This window comes from Nanorana parkeri, unplaced genomic scaffold, assembly GCF_000935625.1.
Source record: "Nanorana parkeri isolate BGI_ZX_2015 unplaced genomic scaffold, ASM93562v1 scaffold391, whole genome shotgun sequence".
NCBI classification, from domain to species: domain Eukaryota; kingdom Metazoa; phylum Chordata; class Amphibia; order Anura; family Dicroglossidae; genus Nanorana; species Nanorana parkeri.
In genome coordinates this window covers 40,677-63,484 of record NW_017306659.1, presented here as the reverse complement: position 1 = coordinate 63,484, position 22,808 = coordinate 40,677, and the positions used below count along the sequence as shown (strand labels likewise).

The 22,808-nt window shown below is 37.9% G+C and overlaps 1 protein-coding gene across 2 annotated transcripts in view; it reads right to left on the bottom strand.

The window, feature by feature from the left end:
* Positions 1-3,392: 3,392 nt before the first annotated feature.
* Positions 3,393-22,808, bottom strand: part of SAMD5 (sterile alpha motif domain containing 5) — a 32,167-nt gene continuing 12,751 nt past the window's right edge. Inside the window, exon 2 of one of the 2 annotated variants that reach the window (XM_018559380.1) lies at positions 3,393-3,711. In XM_018559380.1, the coding sequence (XP_018414882.1) occupies positions 3,706-3,711 (6 nt within the window). In that variant the 3' untranslated portion in view covers positions 3,393-3,705. Of the gene's footprint in view, positions 3,715-22,808 lie in introns of both variants that reach the window. The other variant, XM_018559379.1, reaches the window with a different exon arrangement.

Sequence of the window (22,808 nt, the reverse complement as noted above, 5' to 3'; positions counted from 1 at the left end):
GGCAGGTCCCAAAAGAGCCTGCCTAGCAACTGATGCGTTTCGGGGGATATTCCCCCTTCCCCAGAGCTAACAAGTTGTGAAACAACATACAAATAAATAGAGTGGGTGAATATATGTGACCACAACCAAATACCATCCAATCCGCTGCAGCTGATCACCCTCACCTCATCAGTAGGAAATGTTTGTTTTGCGTGTCTTGTGAGGAAACTTCCCAGTGGCCTTTGATGACGGCAGCCTTCCTATGATTGATGTTGGAGAACTTTTAATTGGGAGTCAACTGAGCGCTGTGGTGTTCAGTTTTTCGCATCCGGCCTAGTGAATGACTGCAACAGCCCATGAAACTTCCCACAGAGCCAGCTCACTGAATATCTGCTGGCAGAACACACTTGTTCAGTTGTAGTCAGGCAAAAAGATATGAAAGGTGAGCGGTTGACTCCTCTCACTGGCTCCCATTGGTAAGGGGTCTTGAGAAGACCCTATGATAGCAAGGTTGTAGTTCAACATTAGGTATTGCATTTACGGCCCCTTGCAGTTCTGTGTACCTCCATGCTATTTGACTAAAGTCAGAAGTCCACATATATGCCTACTTATTCTTGGAGCTTTCTGTCTGCTTAAATAAATTCCTGGCATCTCACACTATACACCGACAGCATACTTTAAAAAAAAAAAAAGTTGCACCTTTTATCATTTAGAAAGAAGTTTATGAGCTTAAGTGAAAATGCGTATACTGTAAATAAATTCCATTTTTATTATGTCAATTTGCAGGGTTTACCAGTAATGATCTATATAATGCATTATAGTGCTATAGTATGCATCAGTTGAAGGGGCTGATGTATAAAACTTAAATGGGCAGACGCTGTTTGCACAGCATTATGGTCACTAGTTGGTGCTGAGGAGCATAGGAAATACCATAAAGACCTGTTCTAGTAGTGTAATGCTTCATACACTGGAAAACAGTAGGGGGACTGTAGGCACACAGAAATAATGTATGTTTTAAGATACCCCAATAAATGTAGGCACAGTACTATAGAAAAAGTGGGCAGACAAAAGAAAACTTATGTCTGTTAAACTGGATTTTAACACAACTACTTTTTATATCTTTACAGTAAATATCTCTACCAATGAATTTTATTTCTTAATGTTTCTCTTAGTCAAAATATTCTCTTAATAGTTTGGCATAGGTTTTAAATACAAGAAATGTCTACATTGTACATTTTCTGGGAACATTCACTTTAAAGTAACCTTTTTTGATGGCAAGTGGATGAAATAGGAAATTTTGACTTGGAAAATTTGGAGCACTAACATGACCCCCCCTCACATTAAGGCACTATGCAATGCATATGCTTTGGTGACACAAAAGAGGCACATTGATGCTGAGAATTTACAGTATATATGAAGTGTATCTAAATTTAAGGGTTCCTAGAGTACTAAAAATCAAGTTTTTTAAGTTAAAAACAAAGTTTATACAGGTAAACAACTCTTCACATTGTATATTTGTTGATATACATGTAGTTTGTGTTCTGTTCACCTTTAATACAGTTGTCCAGTTTTGGATTATTGAAACCGATAACGTGATTTCTGTTGAAAAGGGTGTGCTGCTATTGCTACCTGTAACTCATGATAATTTATCAATCTTAACTTGCCTCCTCCTAATCCTAAATCTAATGAAGAAAAGTGTCAAAACCAGGTCACTCTGTTATTCATACACAAGGACTAGTACTTTTTGAGTGCTTTCCAATAAAGTTTTATCTGTATATGAGCAGGGGACCAGGTGCAGATGTGTACCTGTGTGGTGAGGTGATAGGCAAGCCATACAGTAAAGTTTGCCAAGAAGCTCATTTCAGGTAAGTGCATGTATCCAACATCCTTTACTGTTTAGGATATGTTAGTTGAAACACCTAACTAGGCGAAGTAAAGAAAAAAACATAAAGCTGGAATGAAATGAAGAGTAATTTATTGCAAACAATACAAAACACAACCAAAATGCGTTGCTATAGCCCTATAAATAAATAATTTTTTTTCATTGTAAACTGGTGATTAAAAGACAACTACACTTGGCATTGAATCAACTGTTTAGAGGGGAGAGTTTGAAGTGTAAATATATTTTACATCAGTTTCTTCATTGCTGTGATTTAAAAGTCCTTTCATCTTCCAGTCCACCTCCCTCTACTTCGTTTCTACTAAATACTAGACACCTAGAGGTATAAAAGAAATATCTGAAACCCGCAGAGAAAATCTGGAGGAAGATGGAACCCAGAAGAGCTTGAGACTTGCCATATCACAAGAATGCGATTGGGGAATTTAGCAATTTGGCCAATAAACAATAATACCAGTTTTGACCTGCAGCACAGCTAATAATGATGAAAGTAATGTCATGTGATGTACCTGCCAAAATTATTTAGGGAAGTAAGAACAGCAAACGTCTCTATGCTGTTATAAACAAGGAGTGTCAAGTAGATGATCTCTTTATACTAAAAAAAATTAAGCCTAGTAGAGTATTATTGAGAAACAACACTTTCCAATTCATCTTTTAATCTAGTTCATAAACAAGGTATAACCCACAAGCTATTGGGACAGGAAGCAATGTTGAGGAGTTGAAGTTTAAGTTTACAACACTTTGTCCTAGTACACATTAGCTTGGCCTTATTAGTGTGTGTGTGTGTGTGTGTGTGTGTGGTGGGCAAACTGCAAATGAAGACTTAATCTCACCAGTAATTTGTTTTCCTCAAATTCACCATGACAACCCTATAGTATTCCCTCTCTAAAATAATTATGATTCTCTAGCAAATACTGAGGAGGTGAGGTAGGGCTATTAAACTCTCTACTCTCTACCTCCCATCCTAATAAGCAAATGAGGGAAATTATTTGGTTATGGATTGTTGTGATGAATTCTTGGAAAGCTGATTCTCAGTTAATTCTTCATTTAGGTAACCTTTAGGGTACCATGAGATAAAACTTTTCTTGTCAGCAATTTTGTAAAGAATCAATACTTAATTCCAGTGTGAAACTCAACAGAAAATCTTATCAGGCAAGAGAATCATCATCTTCTGACAAGATTAGAGTATTTTTCTACATGTTTCCAAATATCCAAAATTGATGAAGCAGGTATTACACACTAAGGAGTTGACATGCTGCAAATCTCAGCTTAAGAAATTAAAGCTAAAGGTGGCTATAAAAACTGTCATGTGACCCTTACCTTAGACACAAACGTTTCTACCTGCTCAATCAAGTACAGTTAAATAAAACAAGGATACATTTTTTGCAGTAAACTATATGTTTTCTTATCAATTATGAATTATTGTATTTTTTTGAAAATGTATTTGTAACATGTACTTAAGAGGTATTTTCCTTTTTAAAACGCACTTTATAATGCAGTTAATTAGAACATGTTTTTAACTAAATGCATTCAATGATTAAATGTTGTGTTTTAGTAATCTTGAGATATAGGAAATAAAATATGTAGTGCACAGGACAGTAAGAGTGAAACAATGTAGCTAAAATTTAGAATTTGATTCTCAGACCATGCCCATTAAAGGTTTATTAAAAAGAATCTTTAATTTAAATTGCATGTGATCTTCTTTTGCATTTTAAACCACAATGGTCAGAGCAAAGGATCCTGGGTCTTGACCGTCTGTCTCACATCAGTTTCTTTCATCAAATCAGATACTCTGTGTGCTGAATCCTTGGAATGGAACCATGTATTCTTTAACACTGCTAAAGAAATAAATAAAAGAGAACAGAGTTGTAATAATTGCATCTAGAAGTTAATCTGTATTATCTGTTGGAAAACTGATACTCTAATTAGGTCAATTAGGTCATGTGTCTTTTTATAAAAATTGGTTTGCTAATATTAAAGTAACACTAAACGCAGAAGATAAATCTTAAAAATGCATTCAAGTACCTTAACTGTTAAGAAAAATGTAGCTTATTTGTGTATCGCTCTGCTGTAGATCCGTAAATCATCCCTGAATTCATGCTGACACTGTCTTTCCTTTCGGAGGGTGGCTACTTTCTTCCCATGGTCCCTGTGTGTGTTGTAAAGTAGTCACCACTCCAAGCTTGCTTCCATGATTCACTACAATCTCATAGAGTTAGCCAATTTGTATTGAGATTGTGGTCCATTATGGGAGTGAGCGGTGGCTACTTTACAACACACACATGGACCATGGGGAACAAAAGTAGCCAACCTCCAAAAGGAAGGACAGTGTCAGCACGAATTCAGAGATGATTTGAGATTCTAGTGATACACAAAAAGGTACAGTATTGTTAATAGGCAACCTCCTGTCACTAGGAGGTTGAGGAGCATGTACACTTTGCAAAGTGAATATTCATTGAGCGTAATGAATGAGGTAAAGCTAAGTAAAAATTCACTTCACAAAGAATACCCAATCATGTGCAAGAAATATTAAAAAACAAGATTTTTGCTCCCATATGATTGGGTGATTGAAGTTAGCAAAACTTCCCCTCATTCACTAAGCAAAGTACATTTTCATTTTAAAAAGTGAATTTTCACTTAGCTTAATGAATGTGGTTAATACAGTAAAATTGTGCAGACTTCAGTCAGCCAATTATGTTTTCCTTGCACGTGATTGGGTAGTCTTTGCAAAGTAAATTTTTTACTTAGCTTCACCTCATTAACTAAGCTAAGTGAAAATTCACTTTGAAATGTGAACATGCTCTACTTCTTAGTACACCAACCCTATTGAGCTGGGGTATCTGTGTACATTGCATGTACTGTTTCTTTAGATAGCACTCTGTAATAGGGAATATGGTTACCTGCTGCACCGCCTCAGGTCTATACACATAATGTCAAAGCTGCAGCAAACCTAAACTCTTGCCAATATGTTACAAAATATTTCTTTTAAAAGGTATAGTGAGCACTGCAATGCTTGGGTTTCTTCCACAGTGCTTGAAATTCTTCTGTTATAGGATCAGTTTAGTACTGGTCTTGTAGTCTGCCAAAAGGAGGATCAGAGTTTAGGCAGAGACACAGATTGGTCAGCTCTACCTAAAACGTCACCCTTTGGATGAGGATTATTGGCTAATTGCAAGCTTGTTCTTTTTTTTTAAATAGATAAATATTTCAGTGCCTTTCTGTATCTTTTTGTTTTAACAATTATTAGGGGTAAAAGTCTGCTTTAATTGACAAAATACAAACAAAAATAATAAGCATGAACGAACCCTAATGAAGCACTAATGCTTTAAAAATAAAGAAGTATTAACTTCTCTTGATGGGCCAGTACCAAAGTCACAAAGGTGTAAACATTTTGAAAGGCAGAGAAATTGGAAATTGGTAGAATTGGAAGTGTTACCATAACTGACTCTTGTGAGTCCATACAGAGATATTTGTTGAGACATATGTTACACTAATTCCCAATGATGCATGGGTTTCTGTTTTTTGTAAACTGCAATAATAAAACATTTTATACCTACAGGGTTATTCAGGAAAGGGTGAAGAGTTCGGAGAAGGCAGGAGAAGTGAACAATTTAGGACAACATAGCTGAACTGGAAATCAGCTATTTTGGCCTAAATTGTTCACTTCTCCTGCCTTCTCCGAACTCTTCACCCTTTTGTGAAAAACCCTGCTAATATTCTTCTACAGAGAGCTAATTATGTATGGAGATTTCAAAGGTCAAGTTCTTCCAATATAACTGGTGGAACTTACTGGCTTTTTATTATTCTTGGGGCTCCTAAATGGGTAATGGTTTTCCATAGATTCCCTTCTGCATTTACCTCCGTCTGCTCTTAAATAATGTAATTTATTTGCCTACAATACTTCAAATTTAAATAATCATGAAAACTATTACAAATCTAAATTTTTTTATTTACAGAATTATAGGCAATATCTTGTTGCCATTTTATAATATTATGTATGCTGACATGTGTAAATACATAAAATAAATTATTAAAAAAAAATTTCAAGCATGCATAATGTCAAAAATATGAATTACCCTATAAGTATATCATAACTTGGTTAATTGTAATAAATATTTATGTACTCACAATAATTTTATGGCATATGTATAATAAAGTAAATAGTGGATAACACATCCTATTATAATAGAAAGGCATCATGGCACACTCACAAACCAGCATGTAAAACAACTTGTCTCACCACTAAGGACAATGACAGAGGTTTGGATACACGTCTTCTGCAAAGGATGTGTAAGCCGCACTGCCGCGCCAAGGCACCTCTTATAGTAAGCGGCAGTGCAGCTTACACATCCTTTGCAGAAGACGTGTATCCAAACCTCTGTCATTGTCCTTAGTGGTGAGACAAGTTGTTTTACATGCTGGTTTGTGAGTGTGCCATGATGCCTTTCTACTGTACCACTGTTCAAAGCCCATTTCGTGTGCACCTTACTGTATAACTGGTAACAAATTGTTGAGTGCGTTTGTCGTTTGTTTTACATCCTATTATAACACACACTTTTGCAATCTTTACTGTGGACACACATCTTGTTACCTTTCGCCATAACAGATTTAATGGGGTTGATCTACTGAAGGAGTAGCAACTGTTCACCTAGAAAAGTGAATATCCACCTAGTTTAGTGAATAAGTAAAATATTTGTTCACTGTAATCATCCAAGCAGAAATCCTGTTTATTTTTTTTTTTATATTTTCCTTTATATTTTCCAAAGATTTGGTATTTATAGTGAACAGTTTTACCTTATTCACTAAGGGAACATTCACTTTGCTAAAGGTACAGTCTTCACCCCTTTAGTAAATCAACCTTTCTGAAAGAGAAGAAGAAGGCCCCATAAGCTATTGCAGTGTGCTGAGAGAAATGAGTAACATGCAGGTTCATGTTACATGAATCTTGTTCATTTTGTGTTAAAATCTCAATACATTCACATCAGGGAAGTGCACACTAGAGAGAACATCTGTTTCTGCCAGGGATCCTAATAACTATTGGCATTATACTGACAGCCATTGCCAGATAAGGTCACAAGTTCAGATTGTGCATTCAGCCTTTGATGGGTTTGTGGAAAGGTTACATAGGGCAGCATGAATTTATATGCTGGCCCACTGGTCTTTGTTTTATTCTCTTTGTACATTTCTTGAGTGTTTCTAGGAATAATGGAACATAAGGTAGTTCACTTTTAGCACATGTAGCATACACTTTTCTATGATATTTGCAATTTGTAGAACTGTGAAACACAAAGATTTGTAGTTACAGTGATGGAACAGTAAATGTGGCCATAAGGGTAAAACGGAAATCTCTGAAATTGAATGCTACCCTTCCTTAAAGATGTCGCTAAAGATGTAATTAAAGCATTTCGAAATTCTTTAATAACACACAATCATCATATCTTCAGTATGTTCCTCACTTACATATTTTATTTGGACAATATACATACATAGACAGTTAATCACACAATTTGATATATAAGAAGAGTAGAGCAATGTGCAGGTGTCGATGCCTGCCCGCTACACAACAGGATCTCAGAGCAGCAGTCCTGTTGTTTGCATGTGTAATTGGTTGTTTTGCATCTCAGTGACCTGTTGAGAAATTTGTACTGCATTCTGCAAAACTAATAATGTCCCAAAGTAGGAGAAGCTCGATAGGCCATTTAAAAAGCCAAATACACCTTCCAGAACTGTACTAGCTCTCCAAACTCTATAATAAATATATTGTTGCTATTGAAACCTGAAGCATGCTAAATGTTTTCGTCGCAATCTTATAGAAGAGCCAACATTTTGTGCTGGTCTTTTTTCCAGGGATGAGGGTATTTATTTACATCTGTACAAATAAATTACCGACAGCTGAAACTTTTTTTTAACAGAAATATCTCCATGACAACATTACACTGTTCTTAATGGCTGGCTATTGCATATTTATTTGGGACTCATGCAGTGAATTCGGGGAATACCTCTGTATGCTATAAGCGGGTTTATGCGAGTACCAGCGTATACCTGGGTACAACTGTGCACCACTATTCATGTCTAGGAGTGGCTGTATGCACCAGTTGTGTATCCCAATAGAAAAATGTCACCAGCACACCATAAGTTGAAAAAGCAAAATATTTGATTGCCAATAGCTGTATCTCATTGGCAAGCGCTTTCGGGGCCTCGCAGGGTCCCCTTCATCAGGCTTAGAGAGTTCAGGCAGTGAGAAAGCCTGATGAAGGGGACCCTGCGAGGCCCCGAAAGTGCTTGCCAATGAGATACAGCTATTGGCAATAAAATATTTTGCTTTTTCAACTTATGGTGTGCTGGTGACATTTTTCTATTGTTCATGTGTGGCGGTGCCATCCGCAGGCATTTCGAGCACCCATCTTCATCAAGTGGGAATGCTGGTGAGGAGTGCGGTATGGTTCCTGTTTCTGTTTCTGTTTATTCAAGTTGTGTATCCCAGACATGGAAAAAAGTCTGAATTTACATTGTATGTCCTTAAATGTGCTCATGTGCTTTTCAACTGTAAAAATAAAGCTCTACGAGTAATAAATTAATATTATTACTAGTAGTAGTAGTAGTAGTAGTAGTAGTAGTAGTAGTAGTAGTAGTATAATTATGTATCAGTATAATTGTGTATTATTGATTTTACCATTTATGTGATTGCATTGATGTTCAAGCAGGCTGGCATATACTGTGGAATTTTATACTACATATATAGAACTGTCCAGCAGTTGTAAAGCCAGTAACATGTAAACATTCAAGCCTGCCTCAAACTAACTTGCAATTAGAACTTTAAAAAAAATATTTTCATGTATTCTATGAACAGCCTCAGTAAGCTCAGACAATTTGTACATTTCTGGACAAAAGGCAACCCTGTGTGCAACTTGGCCCCTACCTGTAGTCATGCCTATCTTGGAAAAGCATGTAATTTAACATTATTTGTACTGCATGTAATGTACAATATATTCATTTTATATATATATATATAAAAATGTATACACTTTCCCCTCACATTTCTAGTTTCGCTGTACAGCACGTTTATTTTAAAAATTTTGCGCCACAACACCATGTCCTCTTTTTACATTTGGAAAACATATATGCCTGAAACACATAAAGTTGGCTGTACACAGAAAAGTATTTTAAAAATAATACCTAGATTAACAGTTGCTATCGGTTCAGAAATTGCCACAAGACGTCCTTTGATTGGCAGCATATGTTATGGCACATGAATCTTTTAGCAAATATAACTAAGTGAATGCATTCCTAATGATTCCCAATGGATAATACGTGCAAATTACTTATTCTTTATACACTTTCATGACATCTGCAATCTGCTGGTACATATTTGAATTATCATATTATTTGCAAAAAACAGATTGGATAAAATAAAGAAACGGTTAAGGCTACCTTCTAGAGGAATGCTATTTATTTTAACTTTTTGGCCTTCTATACAATTAGCAAATCACACTTTTCTTTTTCTGGATGTTTATGCTTTACACAAAAGCTGACACCCCTGCTGATTGTATAGCTACCAGAGGGCATGGATCACCCTGCCTATACATACAGCTGTTCTGTGGCAACAAGAAATCTCTATGTTTGTTAAAGTGTAAGGCCATGTTTGGCCTTAGAATCCAACTGATCAGCAGGAGTCATCCTGCTAGGACTTCCCTTGCTCCTATCAAACCACCAGTAAAAAGGTTGGAATTGAGTTTTCTTTTTAAGAGTAAAAAACATATTTGTTTTCTGTTAATTGGGTCCAAGCTGAACCAGTCCCCTTTTAAAGCACTCTAGGTGATCCTCTCATCCTTGTTGCCAAGTGGGAAATCATCAGATTTTTCTAGTGAAGACTTTGTCTGCCTACAGCTGCTGTTTCCTTATAAGCAGTGGTTTTCCTAACCAGGTATTTAAAGGTGAGCAGGCCAATTTGGACAAACCAAGATTGCACCTTGTAGTTCATACATAAGGAAAACGGCTTTCACATGGGTTACAACATTTACCCTGCAGGGCAATAAATATTATTTGCCAAGCTCCGAACTGCACAGTATCAAAATGGTCAGAATAGTGGAGAAAGTTGGCTGTAGACTAATCTTTTTAGCAGATGTTGTAGGGGTGGCTATAATGATAATTATAATGATACACGATTCTAATGGGGGGCAGAGAATGAAGCACTGGTTAGCAAGCTCTGTGCTTCTTGTTTGACAATTGACAAGTGTGCCATGGATTAAACAGGGGAAAACATCTGGGTAACCACACTTTGAGTCCTTCATATAAAATAGAGGAATTTTTAAAGATTTTGAAAGGAAGTTAAACTATGACAATGCCATACTATGTTTTTTTTATTCCATTTACAACAGCTTTCACCAGGCAGATAGTTGAAAATCTCACCATTTTGCACCAACTCCCAACTGCATCATTACTACATTAGCACTGGAAAAAGCAGCAGTGCCAGTTAGCAACAACAACATTAGTAGTTATTAAAACGGCATATGATGACATGTTTTTTTCTGAAGATGCACCACAGAATAAAAAAAAGCTATGAACAGTGCTAGGAACAAATGGTCACATTGTAACTTAACCCACTGGTCCCAGAAATACTAACTTATGATGCCAAGAGCTGTTGATTGTGCACACTGAACCAGTAGTTTGAACTTTCCCACTTTGCTATCCACATTTCAGCTTGCCTTGCTCAGAGTACCTAACAGTGTCTTCAATGTGGCTCATACCATTGTGACCCCCAAACCTACAAAATTGTACACTACAAGTATGGATAGATTAATTTTTATCAAAAGAGTATATATACTTTTAAATTTGTACACTAGGGCACCCTGTCTCAATCTTTTTCACTGAAGTAGAAAACAGGCCATAGTGACTACTCTGCTTAGATTTTAGAAAAATGAAGAAAAATCTGATTGGTCAAATTTTCTAAGTTTTAAGTTTTCTTTACAAATTACAAAAGTGAATTACACTTTAAAAAATTTTTAACGCAATACCCAAATTCATAATACCTAAGAGGGAACAGGATGCTCACAATTACAGTTAAATGTTATTAGCATTATATGATTCCCTGCAGATTCATCCTATGATTTTTCTTGTGTTAGCTCACTCCTGAATTTCTCATAACTTGTATTTGTTGCTTTAGAACTGTGGTAAATTGTGCAGAGCAGAGATTTCTATTATCCTTCTTCTGCTCCAAGAGACACATGCTGCCTGTATGGCCATGCACTATTAAGAATGGCCCTGTCAAACGGTTGTTCTTTTTCTGGCAATTAACATTTTTTTTAGGCACTGGGTCCACAGAAACACATCTGCTGTGGTTCAGTTCACTGATCCGCATTGCCCTGTCTGATCTGAGTCAGCTTTCATTTGCCCAGAGCTATGTTAAATCAAATATAAATATATATTTTTATTCTACCTAGCTGATTTGTTTGCACTTAGTCATAATTTAAAATGTGCAAAAATGATTTACTGCATATAAATGCAGAATGATCACTTTCAAAGTTCATATATAAAATATGTGTCTGCTCCCTTTTCAGCTATAAAGAAATAGTCATGAACAGCAACAGGTAAAACTGGTCACACATGCTGCAGTAATTGCAGTGAGTTCAGACAATTTAACTGTCATGAACTTTGCAATATCCCTAATAATTACCTACAAATTCTGTTCAGTTTAGCCACACATTCAATTGAAATGTGTAGATAATTACTCTGTTTATAAAAACAAGTCTGAAGCCACAAATCTGCTTCTGCAAAACTGTTATGAGATACAAATCTTGACAAGACACAAGACAATACTATTTTAAGAGTCATTATATCTATCTGTAACTGAAAAAAGAATCAAGTGCATATAAAAACCTTTAGGCTGAATATGAATAAAGCAATCTCCAAGCTTTAGGGGCTCAATGTGGAGCTCAGGCAGTTCAGAGTTTCCCCTGAGAAGCAGTAATCAGCATTTACAACATCAGAAGCACTTATTATAACACGGAGTTTTTTCCAACTTGTTGGGACACTTACACTTCTCAAAAAGTAGAAGGAAGTAAGGTGTTAACTAAGGGCTGGTGCACACCTAGGCAACACCTCACCGTGCGGCAATCGTGCACAAGTCGCCAAGGTGTGAACCGATCGCGCTGTGGGTGCCATTATTTTCTACTGGCACCCCAGTTGCCCCTGGCGGATCGCGCGGTCTCCCGCCACGATTCCGCGTGCCATGTATCGCAAAAAAAAGGTACATGCAATTGCCACGCGGATATCACCCCATTGAAATCAATGCCTGCCTGTATTGGGCGCGCGATCCTGGATCGCGGAAGTCTGCAGCGCGCCTCAGTGTGCATTGCTTTATTCTGCTGGATGAGTCACCTGAAAAGTTCCTGTGGGTCCCAGTATTGCAATGGACAGATGCCTTTCCACCATTGTACTCTGATCATTCCTGTTTATAGAAAGTGGGAAAAATATCCTTTAGAGGTGTGGAAAATGTTCTTACAATGACCACTTAGATACCTTGTTTCATTTTTCAAGAGAGTAAAGGATGAAACCTGGTCACTATGGCAAAGTTTTACATTTAATGAACTCAATATTTGGGCCTGATGGGTCAGTTCTGTCAGCTCTTCACAAAACAGATGGTCCTCCAGGAGGAGGGGCCACCCAGAATGAGAAATCCATGTGAATGAAGGCTAAAAAGAATGCCAGGCAATCATATCAAGAGTCCAAAAAACCTTTATTATCTTCACAGGAATACTTACCAGTCAGTGTATAGATTGTCCCTTAGGTGAAGGGTAGGAACCACATCTGAATTAATATATATTCAAACCATGAAAAACACCATTCTGTGCCAGACTTTAATGGTACCACAGCCTTTTTTTCCTTTATTAACTTAATTAAATTAAATACATTTGCATATGAAAAAATATCTTTGTAAATAGGATATATCCAAGAGACATAACATCTTCAATTTTGGGAATACAGGCATCCAATCTATGATGATAAACTGTACGTAAGAAAACAAGTGACCAAATGTTGACAAGAAGGATAAAATAATCTCTGGTTTATTTCCCAGATAGGGTTACCTCTCAGGAATATGACAGAAATGTTTGTTGCTTTCTTACATACAGTTCATGTTTATCATCATAGATTGAATGTTGGTAATCCCAAAATGATTATGGTTTGCATCTTGGGTATATCTTGTGAAAAAATATATTTTTAAATATGTAAAAGTTTTTATTTTAACAAAGTGATTGAAGGAAAAAATGTTGTGGTACCATTAAAGTCGGGCATAGAATGGCATTTTTCATGTATTTAATACTTGTACAAATGTTGAACTGCTGTCAAAGATCATTTCACACCAAGGATTTCCACTACTGCCTTAGCATAGAATACCATTGTGTGCACGAGAGTTTAGAGTCCATCAGTGTCCTGTTCTTCACTGCTTAATACCTGATGAAGGGGCATTCCTGAGTCTCCAAAAGCGTTGGCTGTGCATATCTTCCTGTTATCATTTGTAAAGCCAGTAAAGGTTTTTTGAACTCTTGAGACTATTGTCTGTTGCAGACACCGTCAGTTGACAATTCTTTTGGAAAATAACAATCAGACAGAAAACTATGGGGTCTATTCACTAAGCTGCCGAAGGATCTAGCCGTAGCTTCAGCTGATCCTTCGGCAAGCTTCGGCCCCAGGACCCCTTCGGTTCAGTAGAACCGAAGGGCTGCTGTACGGGCTATTCACTATAGCCCGTACAGCTCCCAAAGTCGGCCGAGCGGCTAAGTCGAGCCGAAGGCATATGCATCGGCTCGACTGAGCCAAGGTGAAAGGAGAAGTTGGTCGAAAGGCCGGCCATTGGCCAGCCTGCTATGGACTGCTGGGCGGAGCCAGCCGTCATATCACGGCTGGCTCCGGCCACTTGCACAGGCATTATCAGATAACCAAGGACACTGATCTCCAGATAGCCCTACTCTCCCGGCCGCAAGGGAGAGAGTTACTTTCTGCTGAAAAGTTAACCTTTCCCTGCTCTGTTGTTTTTTTTTCTTCTGCCCATCTCCATCAGGTCCCCTCTAGTGAGTGACAGCAGCAGAGGGCGGGTGCAATAGCTAGTTTGCTATTGGCTATTGCACATTGAAATAGCCAATAGGAATGTAGCTATGCAGCCAACGGCTCCGATATCAGAAAAAAGGACAACAGAGCCGGGAAAGGTTTACTCTGCTCAATCGAGCAAAGTAAAACTTTCCGGGAGAGTTTTTTTTTTTTTACAACAGCAGAACCGCCCGGCCAATAGAAAACAGTTGGGCGTAGCTAGCTGCCACTGCTAGCTCTGCCCAATCTTTTTCTATTCTTTTTTTCCCAACTTTTTAAACTATTTTTCTATTCTGCTCGATACCACAGAGGTATCGAGCAGGATTTGCCGAGCCGAATGCCACTCACTGCTGTTCATCATCTATGAGAAAAGGCCGAGCAGCAGCGAGTAGCCTGCGAGTAGCCTGCCGGAGGTTCGGCCGACCCGAAACCATGCGAAGCAAGCCGATGTACGGCTGATTTCAGCCGATATACGGCTAAAATCAGCTGTACAAGCCTGAAGTGAATAGCCAAACAGTGTTCGGCTCACTTCACTTGGGGTCGGTTTTTCACTTGGCTGCCCTCGGCAGCTTAGTGAATAGACCCCTGTTTCAGTTACTGCTATGTTACTTTGGAGAAGGTGGCATTAGACTAGTCTTTTGGCAGCTCTACCATATCTTACCATAGACATAGTCATGAACATTCACCTGAGCTTGTTAATGAAAATGCCATGCAGCTTTGCTGCCTGTGGGCAGTCAGAGTGCACTTGCACCCTGCTGCTATTTCACTGTGATATGTGATATAAAAAAACAAGGTATTGAAAGGCTTTATACATTTTAAAACATAGGTTCTTGTTAAAACTCTTAACACAAATCCCAGGCAAGTGTACCTACAGTATTGTATTCAAGCTTATGCATCTATGTAAAAGTAGTTCAATGATAATTCAAAGACAGGATAAAATAACTTAGGAACAACCGTTTCCGTACACCTGGTGTTGATAGAAGATAGAGTCTCTGGTAATCTTACAGGTCTGTACAAAAAATGCCAATACACTAACATTTTAGCAATAAAACTGCAAAAGCTTAGAAATGTTCTCATGGTGCCTTATCTTATAAAACCAACACAGTACAGATTGCAGAACAAAATGTGATTTTCTATGCTGTGTAATACCTTTTTTTAATGTGTAATAAATGCTGCCAGTGTCTTTTTTTGCAGGTTTATTTTAACTATTCTTTACTTGGAATAGGGATGAACAAATCTGCTGAGGTTCGATTTACTGCAAATTCCCCCCATCCCATTGAAATCAATGTGAGGCAAATTTGATTGAGCAATTGTGGCCCCCTGTGGGGCTCTTGGGCAAGCTATTGCCAGACAAATATCACGGGGGTCAATAGGTGGTCGATAAATGATGTAGCGATTGAAGGCACGACTATTGGAACTATATAACCGTACTGTTGTTAAATACCCCTGGCTGTATGTAGTGGTTGAGCCACTTTTACTTGCTTTCCCAAGTATTTGCAGGTTTGAATATTATTATTGTTTCATTTTTATTGTTGGTATAATAATTATTATTATTTATATTATTATCAATAGTACTATTATTTAATGTCATTTTTTCATATAGTAAATGTTTGTGGGTTGAAGAACAATTTGAAACGCAATGACAGGTTTAATAAGATGAAGAGTTTGGGGACCCCCGACAAAACTGCATTATTTGGTATTGAGTGACCTGGAGTTAAGTTTTAAATTATGTGAGCTGTAAATTACACAGAGAAAGATGAGGCATAGGAAGGAAAAAGTAGACAGCTTAGGTTAGGGAACAATAGCAATCAAACAAGTTTGCCAAACTTGGGGGCTGTACAGAAAAGGGTATCTACTGCCACCATACACATGAAATCATTGTTCAGTTCAGCTGAAAGCAACCTTATTTGATGATCCAGTGATCTCATGTTTATAGTCAGCATTACTGTTGTAAAGATAAGCATGCTTATTATTTGTCTACTATTGTCCATCATAAGCATAGTTTTAGTCTCAGGACTTTCTTGTAAGAGATATATCATAATTAAAATCAATATTACAAAGCATTTTTTAAGATACAGTACATAATCTGCCACCTAGCATCAGATTCTGACAGATAGTCACGATTCAACAACTTTCTGCCCTTAATTCTTTCTCCTAAGTGCATGCCTGGCAACAATTTACTAAAAGCTTTATGTATATTCAATTATTCCTTGTGATAACCCGAAAAGCTTTCAGAATATACTTTATCTGTCAAAAAATGTATTCTAATTATTTAGCAAAATTTATCATCTGTGCCTCATGAACATAAATGTTAGTATTCACTGATTTAACTCCTAAGCAACATTAGTTAGAACTCGAGAAAGCTTTTAAATCAATCTTAGGTGAGTGATAAGATGTACTTAGCATCATTTTTAAAGTGTTATGAAGAACATGACAGTGAAATATTTCGTAAAAGCTTGCTTAAGAAAATACATGTGTATATATAAAAACATATAATTAATTTCAGGACTGTATTTAATGGATTTTGATATATACAAGGGAATCACATGCACAGTTGTGTACACATGTTGACATGTTATTTAATACTTGACATGCTAGCATGTGAATTAGTTATATTACCCAGGTTGTTGAGAATTTTCTGTCAAGAAACCAATTAATACAAACATACTGTATATGTATCAGCAAAAATTATCTCACCATAAGTAGCAGTAAAGAAGTATATTGAACTACAACTAGCACTCTGCCTGAAACATCTTCATGCAAAGAAAGAACACTTTGGGGTTCATGAATAAAAGTTTGTATGGCACTGGCGCCCCTAGATGGGGTTGACGAGTATAGGAATTTCCTATAGCTGTCAGTGCCATCAAGGGGTGCTAGTGCCATGCGAATGGCATCCACCTAGCTATACACCGGGCTGAACTTTTATAAATGAACCCCTTTTCATTCCAAATTGTTTTCTTGTGAGCCCTAAACTCTGATTTCTGCTACATGCCAACTTCAGCAAAAGGGGGAAGGGTGGAACATTTGTCAACTTTTAATTGGTGTAAATGGCTACATCTGGGAGATTTCTCCTCACTTCCTGTCAATTTGATACATGTCAGACATAAGAGTAAGAGAGAAGAAAAACACTAAACAAGGACACAGGCAACCACAAAACATGTTTTGTAGATTGTGGAAGATTTACAACCTCTGTCAAGATTTTTTTGGTGTCTTTGTCAAGCTTAGGCAGATTTCACCTCATTTCCTGTCGAGGTGATAAGTGTCAGGCAAAACAGGGTATGAAGGGAAATCTCCCCTACAGAGGTACATGCAACAATAAAAAAAAAAACATCCAATAAAGTTTGAAAGCATTAGAACCTCTGTTTGGATACTATTGCTACCTGTATTCCCATGAGGGAGATGTTTCCTCATTTCCTGTCCAGATGACAGGTGTCAGACAGAGCAGGAAAGAAATTGAACCTTTTTTATGGGGACCGAAAAAACAAATAAATCTCACAAAAATCTAGTTAAAAACAAAGACAGTGTTTAAAAAAATCAGATGTAGGTGGGAGGCACTAGGGTTGATTTACTAGAGTGTAGAATAGAGTGTTCACTTTGCACGGGAATTTGCACTTTGCAAAGGAAGTTTCCCCAAGCTCGGTGACTATGGACAAATTTCACTTTACACGGAATACCCAATCATGTTCAAGAAAAAGTGGAAAAAACATGTTTCTGCTTGCACATGATTAGGTGATGGAAGTCAGCAGAGCTTCACCTCATTCACCAAACTAAGGGGAAACTTCCCCTGCCAAGTACAAAATCCCTTGCAAAGTGAAAAGCCTATTTCCCTGTAGTAAATCAACCCCACTGAATCTAAAACTGATTTTGTGCCTGTACGATACTCCCATCTAGGCTGCACTCTAACACAAAGGAACCTTAAAGGTGCCTTGGTTAAACAATGGAAGGTATAAGAAAATGAACACCTCACCAAAATTATAGCAGTCCAAGTGTATTTATTTTATCAAAGATAGCAAAGATGACAAGCCAACATGTTTCAGGGGTCATACGGTTCTCTATGCATCCGAGCTTAAATTATGGTTTAGTTAGGCTCTTGCCATGGCTAATAGAGGGTTAAATCAATAAATTAGCTCACTTCATTCCAAAACATGCTTCAGCAACTGGTTTAACCCCTTAGTGACCAGTGACGTCGATAGTAAGCCACTGGTACCGGGCCCGTTTAAACAGACTCCCAGCGGCTAAAGACCGGTAGGCTGAGCCGAAGCTGCAGCAGCCTTCTCGCTGCTGTTCGCCCTATTCTCATGGTAACCAGGGGATGCTGAACTGTCAATACACAGTGAGAACTCAGTGGAGCCACGGTGATATCAGATCACAGTATTAGCATTAGCTCCCTGTTATTTGCTGATTCCCCTGCTATGCCGCAGGCTGCCGTCAGAGTAAAGAAATAAAAAAACAAAAACAAATAGCATAGGAATGAATAGCTAGGCTGCTATTGGCCATTTCAAACTGGAATAGCCAACAGTAGGCTGGCTATTGCACCCCCCTACTGCTGCTGTCAATCAGCAAAGGTGGAGCTGAAGTTCTCCATCAGGTCCACCTCTGCTGATTGACAGCAGCAGTAGGCGGGTGCAATAGCCAGCCTACTATTGGCTATTCCAGTTTGAAATGGCAAATAGCAGCCTAGCTCATCCATTAGTGAATGGTAACCGTTGATTCTCAGCGGTTATCAGCATTGTAGAGCAGCAAATAACTGGTCACGTACAGTGTATGTGGCCAGTCATTTGAGCACTTTGTGATGGGACGTACAGTGTACGTCTCCCCCTACGAAGGGGTTAAATTATAATGGAGAACATCTTTGAGAAATCTGCACAATGGAATACAGATGGCAAACAAAAAGCTGGCAGGGCTTATAACCTGGATCCTTCGGCAGCTTTGTGAATAATCCTCTTTGTTTTCCTTAAACATAAGTGGGTATTGTTTTGCAAATAAATGTTTACTTAGCTTCATCTCATTTGCTAAGCTAAGTGAAAATTAATTCTGCAAAGTGAACAGACTCACTATGTTCTAGTTTACTAGATTTACAACATATAAATCAAATGTTAGGGAAACTGGGAATAATATTTAAGAGCTTTTCTTTTATTGGCAATTAGTAATGCACATATTCTTGTTTTGTGTTCTCTTGACTGACATTATCGTAACTATGTGCATGCAGAGATCAGGTTAAACTATAAAACTGTACCATTATGTAAAATACTGGCAGTTCATTTTGCTTATGTATAAGTAGTGCTTAATTCTATATACTGCATAAATAATTGTCTACAGGTGATAGGAATGCTTGTGAAAATAAGAACTGATTGGCTCTGCAATACGATGTTCTATTTATATGTAAATGGGGAATACAGGAGCTGCATCACATTGTCTTGATAAAGGTAATGAATAATACTAGAATCTTTCTGGAAAGGGTGTGATGTTATCAAAATGAATGGGATCAAAATGAATGGGGATTATGGTGAACATCCACAAAAAGATCAATCAAAACAGCTTGTAACTAGTATTTTTGTTTAACTTATCTTGAATAGTTTCAGTACTTTAAATCCTCAGTTTCAAATTAGTTTGGCTTGTTAATAAAAAGAAATAAAAAATGTATATGGAAGAACATAAGTGTTTTCTGCTTAAAATGACACTAAACTCACACGTTAAATCTTAAAAATGCATGTAAGTACCTTAACTATTAACAAAAATGTATCTTATTTGTGTATCCATCTGCTGCAGATCCTTAAATCATCTCTGAATTCATTTATAAAAAATGCCACGGCTGTGGGTGGCTCCACATTTTTTTCATTTATAAAGATGTACACATTTTACCTATACAAAGTAGTCGGCTAGCTAAAATAAAAAAGTTATTTATAGGTCCCTGTATATACTTCCAGATAGCTGCCAGAGCACCCAAAGTGTCCCTAAAGCTGTGCTCTTTGGGGATCTTTGGACCACCCCATGTTGTCTCCTGCATCTCACTATTGGTTCTTCAATTTATGCACAACCTGAATAAACAATGAGCTGCAAAACTTAGGGGGGAGGTGAGTCAAAGCTTCATCTTCAGAGCTAAAAATGGCGATTTGCCAAGTTAAGCACATTGGCCTAAAATCTAGTTCCATGGTAGTGACTCTATAAAGGGGTTTATCTTTATTTCCCAGAACTAACGTGAGTCAGAAATGGTTGCCTTCATCAGGGTCTTCCCAGAAAGGCATTAGATTCCATTTGATGTACATATTTTAAAACACAAAGACAAACCACTTTGTTGCTTCACCATTTACTGGCTGTGTTAAATAGTTAGTCCCACTTGGTGTGTGGCATCATGTGGAGATAAGTAGCTCTATTAAAGCAATCACAGCAGTTGCAGAGACATTTCTTTTTCATTATGATCAATACAGCTATTCACAATTTAAAATCAATAATATCTCTAATTGTTCAGGATCATTCTTTTATATATACACCCTTTTATGTCCTCGTTGCTTTACATAATGAGAATACTGTTCTGTTTGTGTTTGAACATACTAAGGCATCATAATTCACTTTTTAGTACAATTACACATTTAAACTGCAGCAAAACATAACTAATTAACTGCATTTTGGGTGAAAAGTGATAATGACAGCCCGTCTATAAATGTATACTTATCTTTGCAGACTTTTGTTCATTTTGTAGTTTGGACATTTCTATTTTTATTCTTGGTCAGAAGTGAGGGAACCCTAATAAGGGCACAAGCTTCTAGGCTTAACCCTTTGGCTGCCAAGGCATTTTTTGCACACACATTACAATCTACATTTCAGGCCTGAAAATTACTTAAAATCCCAAGAGTTATTAACTTCCTGAAAGCAGAGACCCTGTAGAATAAAATGGAGGCAGTTACAATTTTTTATGTCGCATGATATTAGCACAACTCTTTATTAGACCCAAAGTTTCAGTAAAAATTACAATTAAGTAAATTTAATGCACATAAACATAATATAATACCCATTTGTGGAAAATATAAAAAGTGACGTTATGCCAAGTAACTAGATACCCAACATGCCAAGCTTAAAAATTGCGTGCACCTGTGAAACAGAGACAAAATGTGGAATCCCACATTGTCTATAGGCAACACTTTAAAAGCCTGTACAAGTCATCAGTTTAGAGTTAAGCATGAATATTGGCCTAAGAATGATTTCTCTCACTCTGGTGCATGCAGTGATAACTAACATGTGTAGGGCAATCGTCATTTTCATATGTAGGTGCACCCGACACATCCTGACATTAGTAAGCTTGTATTCGTGGGGGCAGGGGACTATACATTTTTTTGTATTTTAACATTAATTTTTTTTTATTTGTTTAAACTTTCTTTTTACTGTACTTTATTGCTATCACATAGGTGGGCTTGCGATATCACGGCTTGTAATAGCACATTTGAGGTGACAGGTTTTCTTTAAGGTGACACTAGGGGTCTATTATTTCCACTGCAAAGAAGCTATTCAAGATCACGCTTGAATAGCTTCTTCCTTGGCTTCTCTAGTTGGGAAATGACAGCTGAGGAACTGAAGTGGTGATGCAATCATCGCTTCTGGCTCCATTCAGCAGGGAGGAGATCGACAAACAGATGTTCACCAGTCTCTATCCCCTCTACTTGCCGACACCCGTGATTCTGGTCCCGGGCCACAGAAGGGATATCAAAGCCCAGCAATCAAGGCAGGAGTGTCAGGCAGGGGGCTACAGTCTTCACCGGCCCCTGGAAGTGATCTGGCGGCAGCTCAGCAGCCAGAATTGCTTCCAGTGTAAAGCTAGCTAGATGGCCGCCGCATTATGAACCTTATTAAAGATGGCCACCACATTATAAACCTTATTAAACATGGCCACCACATTGTAAACCTTACTAAAGATGACCACCACATTACAAACCTTATTCAAGATCGCCACCGCAATGTGGCCATCTTTAAACAGGGAAATGCACAGGGGAAGCCCAAGGAAGGACTAACTGATCATGGCCTAGAGGGGAGCTACTTATGCAGTGCCAGCAAGTAATAAGATGGGGGGCTTAGAAAATGGTCTGGGTGCCCTGTGTGTATGTTATGCCCTGTGTGTTGTGCAGTCTGTGTATGTGTAATGCTGTGTGTTGCGCTGTGTGTATAATGCCCAGTGCACTGTGTGTTGTGTTGAGTGTTTGTGTTATTTTTTGTGTGTATGTATTATGCCCTGTGCATTGTGCTGTGTATGTAATATGCCATGTGCGTTGCGCTCTGTGTGTGTATTATGCTCTGTGTGTTGCGTTGTGTGTGTATTATGCCCTGTGTGTTGTATTGTGTATTATGCTCTGTGCGTTGCGCTCTGTGTGTGTATGTGTTATTCCCTGTGCATTGCACTGTCTGTGTGTGTATGTTGCCCTGTGTGCTGCGCTGTGTTATTCCCTGTGCGTTGCTGTGTCTGTGTTATGCCCTGTGCGTTGCGCTGTATGTGTGTGTCTGTGTCATGCCCTGTGCATTGCGCTGTCTGTGTGTGTCTGTGTTATGCTCTGTTTGCTGTGCCGTGTGTATTATGCCCTGTGGTTTGTGGTGTGTGTGTGTGTAATGCCCTGTGTTTGTGTGATATGTTGTGTGTTGTGCTGTACATGTTATGGAGTGAAATACAACTGAGTTGATGGAGTCATGTACTTAAGTATATCAATTTATCAATTTGGGTGGAATTCACAACATATTGAGTGTGAGGAGGGCTTACTTGTCTGTTGGGTTTATTTGCACCTGGTGGCGAGTAACTCATAAGGCCTGGCTAGTTGCTCGGGACCTGAAATTTGGAGCCCTGTATATATATATATATATATATATA